Source organism: Giraffa tippelskirchi, chromosome 11, assembly GCF_054371585.1.
Source record: "Giraffa tippelskirchi isolate mGirTip1 chromosome 11, T2T-mGirTip1v1.2.pri, whole genome shotgun sequence".
NCBI classification, from domain to species: Eukaryota; Metazoa; Chordata; class Mammalia; order Artiodactyla; family Giraffidae; genus Giraffa; species Giraffa tippelskirchi.
Window position 1 is genome coordinate 105,636,107 of NC_137285.1, and position 22,238 is coordinate 105,658,344.

General features: G+C 45.6%; 1 protein-coding gene across 27 annotated transcripts in view; it reads left to right on the forward strand.

Annotated features, from left to right (window-relative positions):
- Positions 1-22,238, forward strand: part of POU2F3 (POU class 2 homeobox 3) — an 86,573-nt gene that overhangs the window by 25,421 nt on the left and 38,914 nt on the right. For 10 of the 27 annotated variants that reach the window (XM_081541560.1, XM_081541559.1, XM_081541573.1 and 7 more), the window contains one exon: positions 5,043-5,077. In XM_081541560.1, coding sequence (XP_081397686.1) covers positions 5,043-5,077 — 35 coding nt within the window. Of the gene's footprint in view, positions 1-2,735; positions 2,814-5,042; positions 5,078-6,566; positions 6,785-16,044; positions 16,149-17,363; positions 17,455-17,556; positions 17,702-22,238 lie in introns of those variants that run through there. The other 17 variants (XM_081541575.1, XM_081541577.1, XM_081541572.1 and 14 more) reach the window with 10 other exon arrangements.

Consider the following 22,238-nt stretch of genomic DNA (forward strand, 5'->3'; position numbering starts at 1 on the left):
ATCAACTATATCTACCATGTTATAGACTTCCCTGGTGGCTCAGCAATAAAGAACATGCCTGTAAATGCAAGAGACAAGGGTTCGATCCCTGGGTCAGGAAGATCCCCTGGAGGAGGAAATGGCAACCCTCTCCAGTTTTCTTGCATGGGAAATCCCATGGACAGAGGAGCCTGGTGGGCTACAGTCCATGTAGTCACAAAGAGTTAGACATGACTGAGCAACTACATAACAACAACAATACCATGTTATACATTAGATCCTCAGACTTGATTCCTCCAATAGGTGAAAGTTTTTACCCTTTTAGCACCTTGGCCCAATTTCCCCCACCCCTCCAGTGTCTGGTAACCCTCTTTCCACTCTCTGACTTTTTTTTTTTGAGTTTGAGTTTGACTTTTTTTTTTTTTTTGATTCCACATATAAGTGATACCTCGCAGTATTTACTTGACTTTCTCCTTCTGACTGATTTCACTTAGCATAATGCTCTCAAGGTCAATCCATGTAGCTGCAAATGGCAGAATTTCCTTCTTTCTTGGGGCTGAATAATATTCCACCATACCACACATATATATATATGGCATTTTCTTTGTCCATTCATCCACTGATGGGCTATAACTGATATTGTTTCCTTAACTCGGATATAGTGAATAATCCTGCCGTGAACAGGGGAGTGAAGCTATCTCTTTGATATCCTGTTTTAGATTACTGGATCATATGTAGATAGGCTTAAAGGCAGAAAACATATAATATTAAATTTAAACATAACACTTACCACCTTAATCATTTCTTAATTCAGCCTCCTCTATCTTTTATGTATACAGTTGACTTTTTTTAAACCTAAATATAAGGCTTAGATTTATTTCTGTTACATATTATCTTGTTGGTTTTTGCTTCCTATTAGAATCAACCAGAATATTTTCTAATCCTCATTACATCATCCAGCTTTCTGAATTAATTTTGCTTCCTGCTTTAAATCACCTCCAAATTTGATCAGCATCTATCTTGATTATTTGCCTAAACTTTTGATTACAGCCTAATACTTGGTTTCCTGAGTTTATTGGGAAAACTGTATGAGTATAGAAGTTGAGAGATCCAAGCTTTAGTCCAAAAATCAGAGCCTCTGAGGCTGTGTGACCACCACAAGGTGCTTCCCTCTGAGGCTGGACTTCAGTATCCTTCCAACTCTAAAAATAATGCTCTGGTCTTTCTGGGTGTCTGTCCTGCTTTGCTTTTTCCTACAAGTGACTGCCATCTTCCAAAGCCAGAGCTTGTATAATAGAATGTGTTTAGATTTCTGCAGATGGAGGGACCTGTGATTTCTTAGATCTGAATAGAAGATCCATTTCAGTAGCAGTTTCTTAGTTACTCGGATCAGTTAAACATGCATTCATTCAGCTCCTACTCTGTGTTACATGCTGTTAAAGGCTCTCAGAGTACAAAAATGAATAAGAAGAAATAACCCTGGCCTCTAGGAGCTCACAATTTCATGAGGAAAACAGACACACAAAACACTGACTCTAAAATATGTGGTGGGACTTTCCTGGTGATCCAATGGTTTAGAATCTGCCCCAGAGCAACTAAGCCCATGGGCCACAACTAGAGCCTGTGCTCCACAACAAGAGAAGCCACCGCAGTGAAAAGCCCACATATTGCCACTGAAATAGCCCCAGCTCGTCACAGCTAGAGAGAGCCTGTGCACAGCAACAACCCAGCACAGCCAAAAATAAATATATTTTTAAAATATCTAGTTGTGTCAGGTATCAATTCAAAATCCAAGCCCTTCTAACCACCTCCATGGCTGCCCTTCTGTCCTGAGCACTGCTCTCTCTCCTGACCCGTTGCATGGCCTCCCTTCCCCCTTGCTTATCCCTACGGCTGATTACCACAGGCTTATTTATTTTTGGCCATGCCACATGACATACAGGATCTTCCCCAACCAGGGATCGAACCCGTGCCCACTGCATTTGGAGCACGGAGTATTAACCCCTGGACCATCAGGGAAGTCCCTGATCACTGCAGGTTTAAGCACTGAAGTCAATTCATGTCACTCCTCTGCTCGAAACCCTCTGATCACTTCCCAGCGTCCAGACTTTGGCATGAAAGCCAAAGTCTTCCGCATGACCTGCCTTCCAGAGCCACGTCATCTTGCCCTGGGCCACACCCATCCCCTTCTCTCCAGCCCTACTGGTCTCATCACTGTTCCTCAACAGGCAAGCCTGTTCTTGCCTCACACAGGCATCAATCCCTCTGTCTAGAATGATCTTCCCAGACCACCCTGTTATGAACAGCCTCTGACACACTCTTCTCCTGACCATTACTATTGCTTTCCATAGTAACTCTCTCTAAATGAAATTGTGTATTTGTTTTCTTATTCCTTTTATGTCTCTTCAACTAGAAAAGAAGCTCTGTGTGGCCAGGGACTTCGTCTGGTTTTCCAGCATGACATTTCAAGTGCCTAGAACAGTGCTTGGTATATAGAGTGTATTTTGTGGAATGAATGAATTTGTTCTTTGGTCATATTTTAAAATTACCCCCTTACAAGGCTACATTTACAATGTCATGAAAGAATTCTTTTGTAATACAAAAGCAATTTTATCTTTAAGTTTAGCCTCTGCACACTATTTTCAGTCCTTGGGCCCTTCCCATCTTAGCTCCCCTCACAGATTAGTTTATTTAATCTCAAAATCAGACTGCTATTCAGAGATGACTTCCTGTCTCACCTATTTCCTCTTTCTCAGAATCCCATAGCCCTTAACCTCTGCTGTCATCTTGCCAGCCCAGCTGCTCTCGGAGATGCTTCACAACCAATCATACAGGCAAGGGCCAAGCTTATCCATCATTTAGAGCAGAGCAGAGGGAAGGGGGCTTCAGTTAAAGCGCCAAAGGATTCTCCTGGACCCCATTCATTCATCTATCAGGTGCTTCTTGAGCCTCTGACCAATGTTAGGAACTACAGTGGTACTTGAGAACAAAAGTGGTGTCATCATTCTGGTTTTCAAGGAATTCATAGACCAGAGGGAGAGAGAAGCATGCAGACAGAAAAGGAGTTCCATGACATGTGCTATAGGGCTGGTAGAGAGGGGAGGGGGACCAACTTTGTAAAAGGGAACAGTGCATGGAGGCATAGGAATGGGAGAGGTGTGGCGTGTTTGGACGTGTGGATCTTTCCATGTGACTGGAGCACAGGGTACCTGGGAGGGAGGAAGGTGAGATCATGAGGGGTGGAAGACAGAGCAGGAAAGGTAAGCAGAAACCAGATCATATGGGGAATTTTTTGTTATACTAAGAAATTTGGAACTTCATTCCAAAGCTATTGCGGAACCAATGGAAAGCAGAATTTTTTTTTTAATTAAAAATAACTTTGTTGGTACAAAGTGATAACCATCATCTGAGCCTTCAGCGAGTCATAGAATAATAGTAACATCAAAGATTGTTGATCACAGATCACCATGACAAATATAATAATAATGGAAAAGTTTCAAATATGTCGAGGATTACCAGAATGTGATAAATCTGAATATACATTATTACATAATGTCATTGTGTTTAGGTTTTCTTTTTCCCTCTAGTAAGGTTTGTCATCCCAATGCCAAATGATTATCATTCTTACTTTCTGGAGAATTTCTTTTATTATTTAAGTTGCATTCTGCCATTTTATTAAGGGCTGACCAAGCCAAAGCCAGATGTGAACCCTCTGCATTTGTGGCAAATCTGTTGTTGAGGACAGAGTTCACAATTGTACTCAATTCACTTTACGTAGAGAGAAATCAGAAGAATTTTCTGATTGAAAGGTCTGAATTTATTCACATGTTCATTTATTCATTCATTCAACCAATATAATATTTAAAAAAATTTTTTAAATTTTCATTTATTTATAATTGGCTGTGTGTAGGATCTTTATTGTGGCTCAGGCTTAGTTATCCCATGCATGTGGGATCCCTGACCAGGGATTGAACTCACATTGCCTGCGTGGTAAGGCAGATTCTTAACCACTGGATGACCAGGGAAGTCCCAACCAATATAATTTGAACTCCTGTTATGTACTAAGCCCAGTGCTAGGCTCTGGGTGTGTGGCATTTAATATCATTTTCTTGCCATTATAGAGCCAGTTATCCATGGGGCACAAAGGAAGATTGTTTGGCAGCTCCTGCCCTGAGGAGGTATATGAATAGGAAACTTAATTTTGGCAAAGAGTGGAAGCATTTCTCTAATAATAGGTATATGTTTAAGCAAATTTTGCTATGGCCATAAACGGAATATTATATAGCCATTAAAATGATCTTTGCAAGCATAGGAGCAAGATTTATGATGTTCCTTAATGGTGTAGGAGAAAGATTTATGATACTCACTAGAAAAAGCAGAGTAAAAATCTGTACAGAGTGGTAAATATCAATTAGGAAAAGCAAGCATAAAAAAGATCATGAAATATACAAAAATATTCATTGTAGCTCTTTGCAAATTTATTTTTTCTGCTACTTTTTCTATATCAAAAAGTTTTTTCTATTAAGCACACATTTAATTTTTCAACCCAACATTTACTATAAAGGGAAAAAGATGAATAAAACAAAGAATGAAAGTTGGGGGAGCAGGTGGTAGAAACAGGGGTGACAGTCATCTACCTGACATGATTTAGATGCCATCAGCGCTGGAGGGCTGGGATAGTGGAGGGACTTCTTGCCTTCAGGCAGTTCCTTTAGGATCCATGGCTGGTTATCCCTTGCTTTTCCAGAAAGCCTGTGTCAGAACTTCTGTCTGAGGATATCTGGCAGAAGTATTCTGATATGCAAGTTCTAATCCCAGTTAGATTCTAGATGATCTTGGACAAGTCAGTCTCCCCTTGGGAGTTACTCACCTTCTTGAAAAAAAATTTTCAAAAACTGTCCCAGGAAACAGAATAAACAGGAAGAGTCTGGCCACAGGGCAGGCAAGTGTACTTTTTCAAAATAAAGAGAAGCTCATCCTGACATCCTATTTCCCTTTAACTTTCAGTCTCTTCCAATCCTGCTAGCTATTAATATTTTCTTTTTTTTTTTTATCTTTTTCAGGAAATGATCGAAATGGCTTAGATTTCAACAGGCAGGTAAGGACACTCAGAAGAAAAATTTATTCTATAAATTTTAGGGGTCATTCATACTATGTCAATTGTGGGGACACAAAGAAGATTAAGGGAAGTTCAAGGTTGTTTATTCATAGACTCATCACTCTCAGGATGAGTAGGGGGTATTTCAAGAGCTTTTGCAACCCTCATCTCTTGAATTGGCAGGTGAATTCTTTACCACGAAGCCACCTGGGAAACAGACAGAAGGGTAGGCTTCAGTTAAAGACACATTTAGGTAAACTATGAGGAAGGACTTGCAGCCAATGAGCTTTATCAAACACTGGAAGAGCTACCAAGGGAAGGAGGCTGTAGAATAAGCTTCTCTCTCAACATCTTTAAAAATAAGACAAGGACTTCCCTGGTACCTAAGATCCAGTGCCTAAGACTCTGAGTACTCAGTGCAGGAGTCTCGGGTTCCATCCCTGGTCAGGGAACTAGATCCACATGCTGCAACTAGAGATCTTCAGTGAAGACCCTGTGTGCCCCAGCTGTGCCCCAGCTCAGCCAAATAAAGTATTTATTAAAAAAAAAAAAAAAAGATGAGACAGATTCTCACCTAAGGGATAGTTTGGCCAGGTGTGTTTCCAGGGCAGGAGGATGGAGGATATGCCTGAGGATTCTGTGACCCTGAAGGAGCCCTCCATGGGTTGGGGTGTGGCCCACTGCCTATTCTTTCTGAGCATCCTGGCCCAGGGTACATCTCTCACAGTCCCTTGAATGAGATGCGCAGGGAGTAGCCCATCCACACCAAGACATGGGGGCACCAGCCCAGCCTGGAGGTGGCCCACTCCACAGGCCCGGTGGGTTTGGCTGCCTGTGTGATCTTTTTGAAGCTGGGGAAAACCTTGCACTTAGGACAAGGCTGGGGGCAGCCCCTCTGGGCCCAGCAGCCTACCAAGAGGCCCCTGATCCTTTGAACTTCTTTAGGGATAAGGTTTCCTCACCAGTTGGGAGAAAGTTTCCTGGTGTCTGTCAGGGGAGGACCTCACTGGAGTTTGCTTCTCTTGGATGAGCCTCATCAGGGCAGAGACGAGGGCAATCCCACCGTCCCCTGGGAAGGGTTTTTGCATTTCTCATTACTGACAAGAATAGACACAAGAGATTTTTTTCCTTTTTTTTTTTCCTTTCAGTGCACGGGCTTGTATATTTGTGTTACACAGGCTCCAGAGCGTGTGGGCTCAGTAGTTGTAGCATGAGGGTTAGTTGCTCCATGGCATGTGGGATCTTAGTTTCCCCGACCAGGGACCAAACCCATATCCCCTGCATTGCAACATGGATTCTTAATCATTGGACCACCAGAGAAGTCCCACAAGAGACCTTTTCTTTAAAGGGGTGGGAATTTTGGATTAAGAGAGGCTCTGCTGGTCATGCTCCTTTACACACTTAGACTGGCGCTCGCCTCTGTGCACAAATACATACATCCACGCCCTCCCTAAGAATCCACCTGGCTCCCTCTCATTCTACCTTTCAGATGCCATCAGCTACCAGCATCCACACCCTCACATTCACACCAGCTCACCTGTGGACCTGCAGGTTGGCACTAGAATTTCTCAGGTCCCTAAATTGACAGTGATACCCTCGAGCTTCATGACAAGGGAAGTAAACCAACATTTGCAGACCCCCAGGCAGTGGGCAAGGTGCTTCTGGCACTTTATCTCATTTGTTCTTCACTATTTTCACCTTACACAGGTAAGGAAATCGCTTCCCAGGCAGCCCCACCTGATTTGGGAACGGGTTTGAGAGGTTAAGTAATTTGCCAAAGGTTACGCACATTGGTTAACTGGCAGAGCCAAGGCTTGAACCCACATCTCTTTGACTCCCAAACTCATGTTTCCCATGATGCCTTGCAGCACCCTCCTCCGCAGTCCCTCAGTTCCCCTCTCCCTGAAAATGCACCCGTCCTTAGGGAGAGGCCTAGGAGCCAGCGGCTGAGCGTGACCTCACCGTGACTAACCTGGAGGAAGTGGGAGGTGGAGGGAGCAGGGAGGGGAAGAAAGAGTGTTGTGTAGGAGTCGTCTTTGTGTCTGATACCAAGAAGGGGTGGCGGGCGCGGGAAAGCAAAGGCTAAGCTGCCGCCTTTGGTGAAGCTCCGGTTGGAAGACCCCAAGCCAGTTGGTGCCATGGGGAATTGCAGCCAGGCTCTGGGTACACTGCCTGCCATCTTGAGGTTGCGTGAACAAGGGACGTTTGCTCATCAGGGAGTTTCGTGCTGAGCCTCTTAACTTCCTGATCCCAGGAAAGCAGCCTGAGCCTGTTTGGGAGATAATAGTGAGCTGACCCAGAAGCAGGGCCACCCCTCAGTCCCTCAGAAAGATTAATTCAGAGCCGGGAGGCAACAGGATAAGGCCAGATCCCTGGACAGGGAGTCCGAGGTCCCGAGGGCCAGTGCTGTTGTCACCATACACAATCTTCTCCTTTCTGGGCCTCAGTGTCCTCATGAATAACAGAAAGACGTTTGCATGACATGGTCGCCAAAGCCTCTGCAGTCTGTATGTTATAGTCCCATCAATTTTCTCATGCCATATTCTGTTTGGTTATGCTTCCACATTCCTTTCATGTTTTTCTTTGAAGAGAAACAGGGAAGAGAGTGTCCATTTCTTTACCCCGAGCTGCAGAGAGTGAGGAGAAAATGTCACATGAAATCTTTCCAGTCTTTATGATCTCGTGTGATCCAGAGAAAAGAATCTTTTTGAAACTTAAGGGGCAGAGACAGAAGGACGCTGCAGGCTGGATCTGGGGCTAACCATTCTTCCTTTGAATATTTAATCATTCCTAAGGGCTAGATAGAGGATGTCATTTGTAAGATGATAAATTGCCAATGAACTCTGTAGTGAATTCTGTTAAGACAGAAGAACACTGAGCTCTGAGACACTGCACAAGGATGTCACCATAGAGATGGTGTCCAAAGCGGGTGACAAGGGGAGAGTAAGGGATTTGACGGGCAGAGAGGAGCAACAAGAATATTCTTGTAGCTGTGAAAGTAAAGTCTCACAACGTAAAAGGAAACCATGTGAAGGTCAGCATGGGATGTGATGGTGGAAGATGAGGCTGGACAGATTGTGTAGAACTTTGAATGCCCAGCAAAGAAGTTTGGATCTATCCTGCGGACAGTAGGGAGCCACTAGGCTTTTGCAAACAAAACTAGTTTCACTTAATGGAAGAGTATTAGAAGGGGATATGGGTAAGGAGGGAGGAAAGATGAATGGACTGATGTGAGAGAGGCCAATGGGATGCTGTTGAGGTAGGAGGAAGTGGGCAATGCCAAGGAGGGGGATTAAGCACACAGACATAAAGCCAGATGACCTGCATTTGAATCCTGGGCTTTGCACTGCCTGGCATTGTGACCTTGTACAAGTTCTTCAACTTCTGTATTTCTCTGGGGAGAATACTGGTACCTATCTCACAGGACTGTTGTGAGTGTGTGTTTGTGAGTGTACTTCTTTGACAATGTCTAGAATATCTATATATACTATATAGATATTTGCAATTGTTTTTCCTGTGTCAGTAAGCATGATGAGATTCCAATTTGGGAGATATTCTGATATACAATCAGGAGGATTTTGGCAACAAATTGGAAATGGGCAGCAAAGGAAGGGGAAAGGTCTGGCACAATTCTTCTGTTTCTGGCTTAATGCTGAACATCAGTAGAGCTGTGATCAGAGATCAAGAGGATGGGAGGTCCAGCCAGTTTGTCCAGATGATAGGAGGAGAAAGAAGGGCAGATAATGGTCTATAGGTGCTCAATACGTGATGAGAAACTCAAATCTAGAGCCATCAGACAGGTCAGGATACATGCTGAGGAGTCACTATTGAATGGTGTTAATCCTAGTGATGGGAAGGAGTAAGGTCACCTTGGGAGGGGGTGCAGACTGGGATGAGAATCCAGAGAAGACCTGGAGAGAAGGAATATGTCAGGGACGGGCTGATGAACAGGTACCCATAGATGAGACTAAGAAGGAGTGGTGAAAGGGACGGATGGAGAACCATACCCACAAAGGAGAGATTTTCATGAAGGCAGGGACAACAGATAGCGTCAGAGTGCACAGAGATGTAGAGCCCCAACTGGGAAGCGGCCATGGTCTGGCAGTGAGGTGAACAGTGCTGGTCTCATCGTGGCATCGTGATGAGAACAGATGCCAGGTTGCTATGGGGTGCGGGGGTGGTGGGGTTAGGAAATGATGGAGATGAGGACTACAGAATTCCCTTCCAAGGAGTGGGATGATGAAGAGATGGAGATGTTGGCTGAAGATGGAGACAGTGTGAAGAGAAGGTTTGGGGGGAAGAGCGAGGCTTTGGTGGGCTGTGGGCCTGGGGAGAGATAGGAGATGCAGTAGAGGAGACAGAAAAGCGAGAACGTGGATGGAGGATTTAGCCTAGAAGAAGGGCGAGGGTGGGAGGGAGGACTAAGTGCCCTGTCGGTGAGTGCAGGAGCCCGAAGGACAGCCTTCCAGTCACGGAGTCCACTTCCACTTCCTTCTCTTTGGACCAGCAGCTAACTTCAGAAGAACATTAGGAAGTATTGTTGACTCACAGGGCTTGGAGAGCCCCCAGTGACAAAGGCACACCTGGGCAGCCTGGCGCTGCTCTGTGCTGACGGCTTCTGGGCCCCTCATCATTCCAGGGCCATGGGTATCCAACAGAACTATCAGCACGATGTCTCCACCTGTGCTGTGGAATGCTGTCTGGCTGGAAGACTTCATAAAACTCTCTGAAGCCAGAAGAGAGTCTGAAGCAGGTTGACAGGTATCTTTGTCTCTGAGCATCCTGCCCCCAAAGCTGAGAGCCAGCGATCTGGAGTTCTGTCTCAGCCCCAGGTCTGGCAGTATTCTCAACTCACTTGCTCCTACAATATTCAGCCTCTGGTGCCTCTCTCAGGACCCCCGTGCCAGCCAGTCCAGAGTGGGGGCCCCACTGTGCTCCCATAGAGTGTTTGGTTTTGAATCGAATGGGATTTTCCTTCACTGTTTTCTTGACTGTGAGCTACCACAGGCTCCGACTGCTCCCGGCATGCATCAATTGTAGTGTTTAATCAGTTCCATGGGACGCTTTCTCTAAAATCAATAAAATTCAGCCTAAGGAAATGTCTCCGAGGATTCTGAGTGGTGGAGAGGCTTTTGTGGGGAGGTCCATGATGGAGGCAGGACCAGACTCTCAAGCTGGGGAGTGAAGGTCTGCAGTGAAGACATAGTGAGTCTTCCCCCAGGCACCCAGGGAGCAGCCCCAAGGAGGGCTGGCCCCACTGTAGCTGAGCACCAGAGGGTGAGGGAGGGAATCAATTGACCACGTTTGACCATTTAGTCCCACAAACCTGTGCTTAGCTGGGTAGTGAGGAGGAGTCAAAGAGGGTAGAATGAGGTCCCTGCCCACAAGAGCTGCCAGCTGGTGGGAAGAAAACGTAGTGGAGGATGCGAGGGGTTGAGGGGAAGGCAGGGGGGGGGGGATGTTATACTAATGCCAGTGGGGCTGATTCAGGGAGTCTCAAAAGGGTGCATAGCGCTAGGGATAGCGGGCCCAATAAGCTGGAGGGAGACTCTGAGACCTCCTTGTGAAAGACCTCGGAGGATGAGAATTAAGGATTGTGAAAATCTTGATCCTCTGAGGCTTGTTTCCATCTGCCGCAGAATCCAGCTTCCGGTCCTGTACTTCCAGGAGGAGGCAGGATTGTTGATGTTGAATGGGCAGACTAAGGGAAGAGATTGAGGAGCCAGCCAACTACATTTTGCTCAACCCTAACCAGTAAGGTTGGGTTTTAGCATGTTGACCTATGACATCCCTCTTTTTCCCCCACCCAGGTACCAAAGCAATTGAAAAACACAGATGCAGGAGTCAGACAGATAGAGCTGCAAGGGAGACATGATTGTTTTTAACTCAGTATGTTTTTATTGCCAAAAAGAAAGTGAAACTTTTACCCTAGGAAACACTGCTCTAAAAATCACTTAACAACAAAACTATAAAGACAGAGTAACGACAAAGATAGTGGTTAATTCTATCAGAGAGCTTAGATGGACAAAATATATATAGTGAACATCAAAACATATTTCTTATTTCTTTGTCAAACAAAAGAAGAAGGACAACAATACAGTATTACTTTAAGGTGATATCCTTTAAAAAGGTACAATTTATTAAAAAAGATTGCACTTGAACAATACACCAGAACTTATTTTCAATTAACTGGTCGGGGGACATGATTTTGATGTGTTGCCATAACGGACTTTCAAAGACCTTGCTCCAGAATTAAATGCATCCACCCAGCACACACAGAGTTGGTGGAGAACAGAATTTAAAGTGTCCTCCTAGCCAGCAGGCAGGTCCCAGAAGGGACCAAGTCACACACATCCGTTTTGTTCTAAACCTGTATTTCTCAGCTTTACCAAATCCAATATCCCTTGTAACAGGGTGCTATAAAACCCCCTTAATATCCTAGAATGAAACTTATAGAAAACATACGTAAAAACCAGTAGAATACTTTAATTTGAATAGTAATTCAAAGGAGAATGAAAAGAAATTAAATAATATATATTTCAGCAAGTGAATCCTCGTGAAGCCTCCCCTGGAAAGTTTGATGAGATAATATGATGTTTATATGAATGGGACAGACACAAGTACAGACTGATACTAGTATGCTATGCTGGCAGCTCAAAAGCCATGATTTTCCAAAATGTTAAACAAACTCTTGATAAACTTCCAAACAAAATAAAATATAATCTTTCTTCAATTTATGCAGAAAATGGCATCCCAGAAAAAGGCAATGCATATTAAAAGTGTGCAAAAAGTACGGTGTGCCCGCCTAAAAACTGAAATTGGGGACTTCCCTAGCAGTGCAGTGGTTAAGACTCATACTTCCAGTCTTCCAACACAAGGGACGTGGGTTCAATCCCTGGTGGGGTTCGATCCCTGATTGGGAAACTAAGATGCCACCTGCTGCATGCAGCAGTCAAATGGAAAAATAAAAAATCTGGAATTGGGTTCTAGGCTCATGTGATTATAGGCAGGCTATTTACTGATACAAGTGTCTGGTGGGTATTTGAAATCCAGATGCAAGTTGTACAGAACACAAACAAGTATTTCTTGGCTATTACTGTCTTCTGTATCACAGGATGTCTAGAGTGTCTGTCCTCTGCTTGGTAAATGCAAATAGAACCTCCTAGTTATTAAGACAGAAAAAACACCACACAGATTTCAGAGAAAGACTTTCAGGTTCACTCTCACCCCCTGTGAGGACAGCTGACCTAGACTCACCAGGGACACAGGGCATTTCTACAGAAGCTGGAGGGTAAGGTGTTTCTGTGCCTATGATTCTTCCACACAGAAAGACAAGGCAGTGAAATATGGAGGCTCCCCAGCACTGGGAAAAGGCACCCCCAAATAACACACACAGATCTGCCCTCAGAGAACTTGCTTGCTATTCCACAGGGAGACAGGTCTGAAAAGTGCCTTAGAATGTCAAGAACAAGGGGTATGTAAACCAGTGCAGCCTCAACAGGGACTAAGCTGGGCTTGTTGAGTCACAAGGTAGATGGAGGGCAGAATTCCGAGGCAGGAGATGGTTGGTGAGACAAAATGACTCCTTTCTCCAAAGTGATTCCCCCATCATAGTCAGGATAATATAATAATAGAAATATTTATTAGTAGTAAATATTTATTATTATTACATAATAAATCCTGCCTGTGCACAGGTGCTGAGTGCAATGTGCTTCATTTTTATTGTTCCTTTTATTACTTAGAGCACCCCTGTGAGGTCTTTGGGATCATTCCAGTTCCATAGATTAGAAAACTGAGGCACTGGGAGGTTAAGGAATTTTCCCACCATTGCTTCATCCAGAAGTAGGAAATTGAAGGCTAGACCAGCCAAACTCCAGACTCCATGTTTCTTCTGCTCCACAGTCCCTCTTGTCTGGGAGGAGGTGGTCCCACATAGTGGTTGAGCCGATTGTCTTTATTGGTCAACCTCCCCGTGTTTCACAGTCCTCACCTGAAGATGAGAACAGTCATCAGGCCTCCTTTCCAAGCATGTTGTAAGGGTTAATTATAGTTAAGACACAGAATAGGCTCTGACATACAGTCATTGACCAATAAACATTAGCTGCTATTATTTCTGATGAATGAGAACCCATAATTTTCTCTTCCCCTTCTCTCCCTGGGTGGCTGCTCTGCCAAGCTTGCACCAGTTTAGATGGGCTACCGGTGCTACTAGAAGGAAAATTTTTTCTGAGATTCACGATCTCTCCATCTAAGCTTCCCCCTACCCACCCCAAGCCTGGATGGGAAGCAACTTATGAGTGTCTTCGCTTTGGAGAGGTGGGAATTTGACCTCCTTTGCCAATCATGCTCTGCTGTTTGGCCTGAGGCTCAGATGTCAATGGTCTCCTGTTTGTGGCCTGGGCAGCAGCCTCAGTATTTAGATGGATTGAGCCTTATTTAGAGCAGGACGGTGAGGAGCATGTAGGAACAGGAGTGGCCAGGGTTCTCAGAAGGCCTGGCCCTGGGACATCCTGGTTGATCTTAGAGCCACCAACACCACCACGAAGCCCCTCTGGGGCATTGGGTGTGGGGCCAACTCATTCTGGCTGCAGCAATGGCACAAGCCCACGGGCGCCTCCAGATGGGGAGTGGGAGACTGAATGTTCCTCTCCGCTCATGTGTGGGGTGGAGAACAGAGAGGACCCAAGAGGAGAAGGAAAGTGTCAGACCTTCTCCCCGATTCTGCGGGGATCCAAAAGAGGGCTTTCTTGGGAGATTTGAATGAGTTGCCTTTGATGGGTCTAGATTCTGGTAAGGAAGGGCCAGTTTGTCCCCCTCTCATGTAGGAGTCTTTTTGGAGCAGGAGTCTTGAAAAAGAAGCTGGATTTGGCTCGAATGGCATAGGAAATTAATACCATCCTGAGCTGAAAGGCAGTAGGCTGTGCCTTTCATAAGCAGTATCTCATTGGAACCTCACAGCAACCCAGAGCGATAGCTTTTAGAATTCCCAATTTACAGATGAGAAAACGGAGTCTCAGAAAGGTCAAGAGACTTTCCGGGACCAGGATTCAAACCGTGGATGATGGAATGTGCCAGGCACTTTACCTAAAGTTCTATCTTATTTGATATTACTTAATCCTTACGACAGCCAGGTGAGGTAAACGTGATTATTCCCATTATACAGCTGGGGTAACAGAGCGGTTAAGTAATTTACCCAAGGTGGAGCCCAGATGTGCAGCAGACCTGTCTGACTCTACCCTGTGGCAGGCTGTTTTTGAGATAGAGAGATCCTGCGAATCAACGAGCCCTAACGTTGCCCAGAGCCCCCCACCTGCAGTCTGCACGGTACTTTTCCACAGGTCCTCAGCCCTGGTGCTCACACCGCAGATCTCTCGCAGCCAGGGCTTGCCAGCCTGCATGGCAGAGATGCTATCTACAAGCTCAAGGAAGGCTGCCAGGGGAGGGGTGGGGTGAAGCAGGGTTCCCACCCAGAGGGTTCCCCTGCTCCGAGAGGAGGAGTTCCTCCCCGGCCTGTGCGTGAGAAGGGTGCAGGGAGGAGAGGACTGTTTGCCTGTGTGTGTGCCCACAGGGCAGGGGGTGGGACCTGACTTCTCTGTGCCCCCAGTCGGAGGGCTATCGAAGCAGCTCTAGTATCCAGAAGATTCTTCCCCCAGAACCACAGCTGTGGCAGAAAATAAACTCTGCCACCTCAAACTTCCCTCTCCTAGTCTAGCCCAAGAGTGGCTTGAGAGGCCAGGCTCAGGGCTCAGGCGCTGTGGCCTTATTCAGTTCCCTACCCCATTCAGCCGACAGTTTGACTCTCACAACAGCTATTAAGCAAGCGTCATTATTCTCAATGAACAAGGGAACTTAGGCTCAAAACGGTAAAATGACTTCAATTAAGTGGCAGAGCCAGGACTTATTCCATTTACCTTTATTCGGTGTTTACTTGATCATATGCACTCTGTCCACTGCTGGCCTCCTGTCTCCAATTCCAACTTATTCTACTAATTGGCTGCCCCCATCGCTCCCATCAGCCCCCTGGCCTCTGCTGCTTGTTTCCAGATCCAAGGTCAAGACTCCCTTCCCTTGTCCCTGCGAGGCCACTAAAATCCCCTTGGCTCCCAACTCCCAAGGATTCACATCCTGTTTTGTTTCTCTGTCTTGGCAGCCCCTCCCCTGCACTGGCATCTTATAACATTCTCTCCGCAGACTTCGCTGTTGTGGACTACTGCAGGGTGTCTGGTTCTAGGCTTGCAAGTGACAGTGTAGTGGTCAGAGATCCAGCCCTGGGATCACACAAACCTGGATTTGAATCTTGGCTCTACCACCAGGAGCTGGGGTCACTCACCCTCTCCAAGCCTCAGTTTCTCCCTTTGTAAAATGGGGGGAAATAATAGCATCAACCTCATAGTATTGTTAGGAGGAGGACTGAATGAGATCTCAAGTGTAAGCTGTCTGAGATATAGTAAGTGCTCAATAAACTGGCTGTTGTTGCTGTCGCCACAGTTGATTCTCCAAGCCTCAGTTTCTCCCTTTGTAAAATGGGGGGAAATAATAGCATCAACCTCATAGTATTGTTAGGAGGAGGACTGAATGAGATCTCAAGTGTAAGCTGTCTGAGATACAGTAAGTGCTCAATAAACTGGCTGTTGTTGCTGTCGCCACAGTTGATTCTAGCTTCCCTGTTTCACATCAGCCTGCTCCAACTCTGCTCTTGAGAGGCATGGGAAGGCCCGAGGTTCACCATTTTCCAGATGATAGTTCCACTCAGATTCACCCAACTGCAGGCCTTCTTCTGGGTGCCCTAACCTGTGCCCTTGTGCCTGACTCAGCCCGTTCCTAGAGGAATAATAAGAAAAATATGCCAGACTCAGTTGGTGCCAGGTAAACACAGGCATGCCTCACCATACCTGAGAGGGTGGTTCCCAAAATGTTGTACATAAGTTAAAGTTTTATCAACTAAACTTATTTTTTTTTCCACCAAGAGCCTGCTATATAAAGCAATATCACGCTGAATCTTCTCAGAGACTAAAAAGAATGCCCTTTTACGATGAGTTAGAGCAAACATCATCCATAGGATTTGCTTAAAGTAAGTTCTGTATTAATTTAGCTTTTCCCCCATAACATCTTCTCAAAGAAAGTGTGTGACCCTAACCAGGAAATGTTTAAACTTGACCCCATCACAGTGGACGGGACTCATCTGAGAGCTTGGAAGTGGGTTTTGTGGGCCAATTGGGGAGCCAGTAAACTGAAGCCCAGAAAGATTAGAACACCCAGTCCCTGGGGGTAAACGCTGATTCCTGCTGGGACCAGTGGTGGAAGGCTTCTGTGCACCCTGTCTGGGGCTGGGACTCTCAGAGGGGTGGCTGCTAGGGGACAAGCCCCCAGGCCTGAAAGAAAGAGTTAACACCACTCTGGCTGGAGGGAAGCCATGCAGCTGCCCAAAGGCATGGAGTCCCTTTCTCTCTGAAGTGAACCAGAACCAACTTCCTTTCTGAGAATTTGATGCTTCCCCTTATGCTGGCCAGGCAGTGCAGAGGAGGACAGCCTCCTGGCTTCAGGGCACTCCCCAGCCTGGCCGGCCCATGGCTCTGAGAGACAGACACTCTTCCCGCATAAAGCAGGGTGGGACGTAGCAGGATCTGAGGTTTTGGACTTGGCTCAGAATCTAGCCACTCAGCCAGGGTCTGTCTAACCTCACAAGAGACCTCCAGGCCCTTTTCTTCCCAGGTCCTAAGGGCTTCTAAGTACCACCCAGAAATGATTCTCTTTAAAATAAGGGAGTGTCCTCAAGATAGGGAGGAACAGAGGAAGAGGCAGCATCTAGACTCTGTTGCTTTTTTTTTTTAATTTATTTTATTTTTGGCTACACTGAGTCTTGTTTCTGCACACGGGCTTTCTCTAGTTGCAGCGAGCAGGGTCTGGCCTTCGTTGTGGTGCCCGGGCTTCTCGTGGCGGTGGCTTCTCTTGTTGCGGAACGCAGGCTCTAGGGCACGCGGGCTTCAGCATTTGTGGCACGTGAGCTCAGTGGTCGTGGCTCCCAGGCTCTAGAGCACAGACAAGACTCAACAGTTACAGCGCACTGGCTTCACTCCTCAGCTTGTGAGATCTTCCCAGCAGGGGTCAGACCCGTGTCCCCCTGCATTGGCAGGTGGATTTGTAACCACTGGACCACTAGGGAGGCCCTCAACTGTTCTGAATGAGCCCTACCCGCATTCCCTCAACCCCCTCACCCCCTCATCCTCACTTTCCATCACCCTGCCATTTATCTTTCCAAACTCAGCTCAGATGTCTTCTTCTCCAGGTAGCCCTCCAGAAGATGGGAAATATTTGAGGAAAGAGTCTGTATTGTATTGATTACAGTAAAGCAGTTCCTACCACAGAGCAGACATTCAGTACGTGTTTCTTAAATAAATGGACTGATGGATAGATGTGATAAACCTATCCACCCATCCCTCCGTCCTGGTGCCAAGGACTCCCATCTCTCTGCTTTTCAGGGCCTTCTGCTCCTCATGCTGTTCTGCTCCCTGTCATCTTTCTCTCAGCCAGCGATTCTCAGAAACACACCGCTCTTCCCAGGGAGGTGAGCATGTTGGGAGTCTGCATATAGCGTGTACAGTGGGCTCCCTCCAGTCTACTCTGGTAAATATTTCCCAACTCCACTGCTTTACTGGCTGAGTCCCAGGAGCTGTTGGCTGAGGCATCTCAGCTGTTTGCTCAGTGGGTGCAGGGTGCCAGGGCCTACCCTCTAGGCATCCGGGGTCTGCATATAGGACTCTGGCCAACCTGGCTTTCTAAACTCTTTGAGGTTGAGAGTTCAGTCCCAAGCTACGTATCACAAGCCAGAGGAGGCCCCTTACAAATGCCCCTTAACGGAGGACAGGACTGAGCTTCTCCTAGGACTGCCCTCTCCTGGCCATTTCAGTAGAAAGTGTGGTTGAGGGTAACCAGTGGAGAAGGCAATGGCAACCCACTCCAGTACCCTTATGGACAGAGGAGCCTGGTAGGCTGCAGTCCATGGGGTCGGGAAGAGTCGGACACTACTGAGCGACTTCACTTTCACTTTTCACTTTCATGCATTGGAGAAGGAAATGGCAACCCACTCCAGTGTTCTTCCCTGGAGAATCCCAGGGACGGGGGAGCCTGGTGGGCTGTCGTCTATGGGGTCGCACAGAGTCGGACGCGACTAAAGCGACTTAGCAGCAGCAGCAGCAGCAGCAGTGACCCCTGACAGCACTGTGACTATATTATTCATCAGCTGTAGAGACAAATTCAGGTTGCATTTCTAACTCCAGAGTGAGTTGGAGACACATAGACCCTTAGGGCAAAAGGGTCCCTTAGGTCACTTGTCCCCTGTTCCCAAAAGGGTTCCACAGATCTCTGCTGTCTGGCACCAAGGCTTTCTTCTTCCTTTCTCCTATCCTGTCTGTGGATACACTTATTTATTCATAATACAACTTTTTATGACTAAGTTTTCACCATCTGCAGTAGCATTTTCAAAAAATATTTACCTATTTATTTGGCTATACAGGGTCTTAGTTGCAGCATGTGGGATCTAGTTCCCTGATCAGGGCTTGAAACCAGGCCCTCCACATTAGGAGTGTGGAGTCTTAGCCACTGGACCACCAGGGAAGTTCCTGCAGTGACATTTTAAAAGAAGAAAACAGCAAATTTTTATACAGTTAAATATATTCAATTTTAACAGTCTGAGATTTTGCATTTTGGGGTATTAAAATATCAATTGCATGTAATGAAGTGATGACCTGAGTAGGTGATACTGGTTACTTTAATGTTCTTATTTGACAAAATAAAAAAACACTCTCTGAACTCTGCCAAAAAAAATAAATAAATAAAGATTTACTTGTCAGGAGCCTCAAAACCAGTGTGAGCCTCAAAACCAGCTTAAGCTACCTCCTGGGGCAATGTTCTTCTGTCGACATCCCTGACAGAAGGCCCCTGGCCCCATACCTCTGGCCAACACTCTCCCAGGAATTTGAGATTCACTTCCCAGAATGCAGTTCACTGCAGGGTTCAGCGGGTTGTGATGTCAGGCCATTCTTTCCCCTGAGACCCCATCCACTCTCTGTGACGGTCACCCGTGGTCGTCACTCCACCTGCTCCAGGCCCTGAATCTGTCCACTTCAGCTGACAGCCCTTCAGTATTTGAGAAGAGCTCTCACCCCTCATCCTGCCACTTACGCCAGGGCCTCCCTCGTGGCTCAGATGGTAAAGAATCTGCCTGCAACGTGGGAGACCTGGGTTTGATCCCTGGGTCAGGAAGATCACCTGGAGAAGGGAATGGCAACCCACTCCAGTATTCGTGCCTGGAGAATTCCATGGACAGAGGAGCCTGGCGGGCTACGGTCCAATGAGTCGCAAAGAGTGAGACACGACTGAGCAACTAACACAACACAACAACTCACCCCTCAATCTTCCCCTTTCCATGTAAACATCCAGAGCTCCTTCAGCAAAGTCACATATAGGTTTCTAATTGCCTTACTTAAAGCAGTCACACACAAAGTGCATGAATGCTTTCTTGTAAAAATATTTAATGATACAGATAAACAGGAAGAATTTTGTTCCTTGTTCAGCTTCGGCCCTCTTTCCAGAGAGAATTTCTCTTATCAGTATCCTGTGTATGTGTCTAGAAGAACCTTCTCTCCGCACATACGTGGATATGGGAACAAATGGAAATGTATAAATATTTGTGGAGTTTTAAAAATGCATGTATATGTACATATGTAGGTAGGTATAAATTATACAGTGTGTATTCCTCTTGAATTTGTTTTGAAATTTAAAAATAAGATTTGTAGATTGCCTCTTGGTATTACACATAGGGTCGATTATGACTATTGTTAACGACTGCATGCCATTCTATTGTTTCAATGTAATTTTACTGTTCTATTACCCTATCAATGGACATTAGGTTGTTTCAGCTATTTTTGTTCAATGCTATGACAAACTCTTTGAATTTGTTTCTGCCTTGATGACTTTAGATGCATAGGTTTTGGTCTTCCAGTCACCCTCTTTCGGTATAGTATCCACAAGTGTACAACACTTAATACTCAGACGACATCTGGCTAGGCTGGAGCACCTTGGATGATTTATTCGTTTATCCATTTACTCATTCAACAAAATTTGATTGAGCAGGTGTATCTTTGTTGTGCCTTGATTCCAGTTGTTGTGCCTTGATTCCAGCTGTTACAAGCCCAGATAAGGCAGTAGCAGGCCTGTCCAGGTGGAACTTTCATGGTTAAGTAGGGGATCCTCACTCCACACTCTACTGCATTAGAATAGTACAGCCTATCCTACAAATTTTTTGTTTTTATTTGTTCTTTAAATTTTACTGGACTGTAGTTGATTTACAATGTTGTGTTAGTTTCAGGTGTACAGCAAAATGATTCAGTTATACATATACATATACTCATTCTTTTTTAGATTCTTTTCTCATATAGGTTGTCTCAGCATATTGAGTAGAGTTCCCTGTGCTATACAGTAGTCTACAGATTGTTTGCTGCTGCTACTGCTAAGTCACTTCAGTCGTGTCCAACTCTCTGCAACCCCGTAGATGGCAGCCCACCAGGCTCCCCCGTCCCTGGGATTCTCCAGGCAAGAACACTGGAGTGGGTTGCCATTTCCTTCTCCAATGCATGAAAGTGAAAAGTGAAAATGAAGTTGCTCAGTCGTGTCTGACTCTTCGCGACCCCATGGACTGCAGTCTACCAGGCTCCTCCGTCCGTGGGATTTTCCAGGCAAGAGTACTGGAGTAGGGTGCCATCGCCTTCTCTGTTTAAAAGATAATTATATCACACTTTTGACTTACGAGGTCTTAAGTGTCAGTTAACACCTCTCAAGTCTTCTTGAAACAATTATAAACTGCTGCCTCAACTTGTGCAGTTAATTTTCATATTCTAAGTAAAGGATTTTTACATTTCCTCTTATGTTTTATTACTTTGTTCTCTTCCTTGCACCTTTTCAAGATTATTTTTTTAACCATGATGTCTTTGTGCACAGTAGTAGCAGCCAACCCTGCTCCTCATACAGAGATGTATTAAGTATGCAGGGTACGTATCTCTTCATAGTCTAATGTACTGACAACATTCTTAGCAAGACTGGACCATGAACAGAGTCCCATGGCATGCCACTGGAGACATCCCCCTTGGATGACGTTGATTTGTTAATTAACACTCTCTCAGCCCTTATGACCCCCATCTTGATCTCCAGGGACATGTATATACATATACATACAATAATTATAGCATTCATCTGATCCTCATTTCTAAAAACCCTTTATAAAAGAAAATGAGCCTAGTTTGGCATGACTTTTTAAGTCAGCATGATACCACGGAAAGGGAGTTGATTCTGGGTCTGGTCAGCGTGTGCATGCGTGGGCAGTCTCTCAGTCATGTCTGACTCATTGGGACTCCATGGACTGTAGCCTGCCAGGCTCCTCTTCCCATGGGATTATCCAGGCAAGAATACTGAGGTGGGTTACCATTTCTTCCTCCAGGGGATCTTCCCCACCCAGGGATTGAACTTAGATTCAAATTCCAGCTCTGCCAATTTCTAGCTGTATGGCTTTTAGGAAATCCTTTGACTTCTCTGAGACCTAGTTTCCTAAATTTTAGGATTATTGAAAGTATTTATGCATCAATCCCCTATCTCTTCAATAAGCACTTAGTGACAGGCAAGCAAGATAAGTATCTCAGGTAATACATGTGCAAAATCATCATCTTCATATTGATTTGGTGACAAAAGCAGGGAAAGTCCTTCCTAGAATAGGTTTTATAGATGTGTGTGGGTGCTCAGGCATGTAGTTGTGTCCGACTCTTTGAAACCCTATGGACTGTAGCCCGCCAGGCTCCTCTGTCCACAAGATTCTCCAGGCAAGAATACTGGAGTGAGTTGCCATTTCCTTTTCTAGGGGATCTTCATGACCCAGGGATCAAATCTGAGTCTCCTGCGTCTCCTGCATTGGCAGGCGGATTCTCTACCACTGTGCCATCTGGGAAGCCCAGGTTTTATAGACATTTATCCCTAAATCCTTGAGACCTGGGCAGGAATCAAAGATGATTTTCATTTTATAAGTAGGGAAACAGATATACTGTCAGAAAGTCCCTTGGCTTAAGTTCACTGCCTTTTGGCAATAAATTTGGTAACTGCTCCTCAGCCTTAGAGA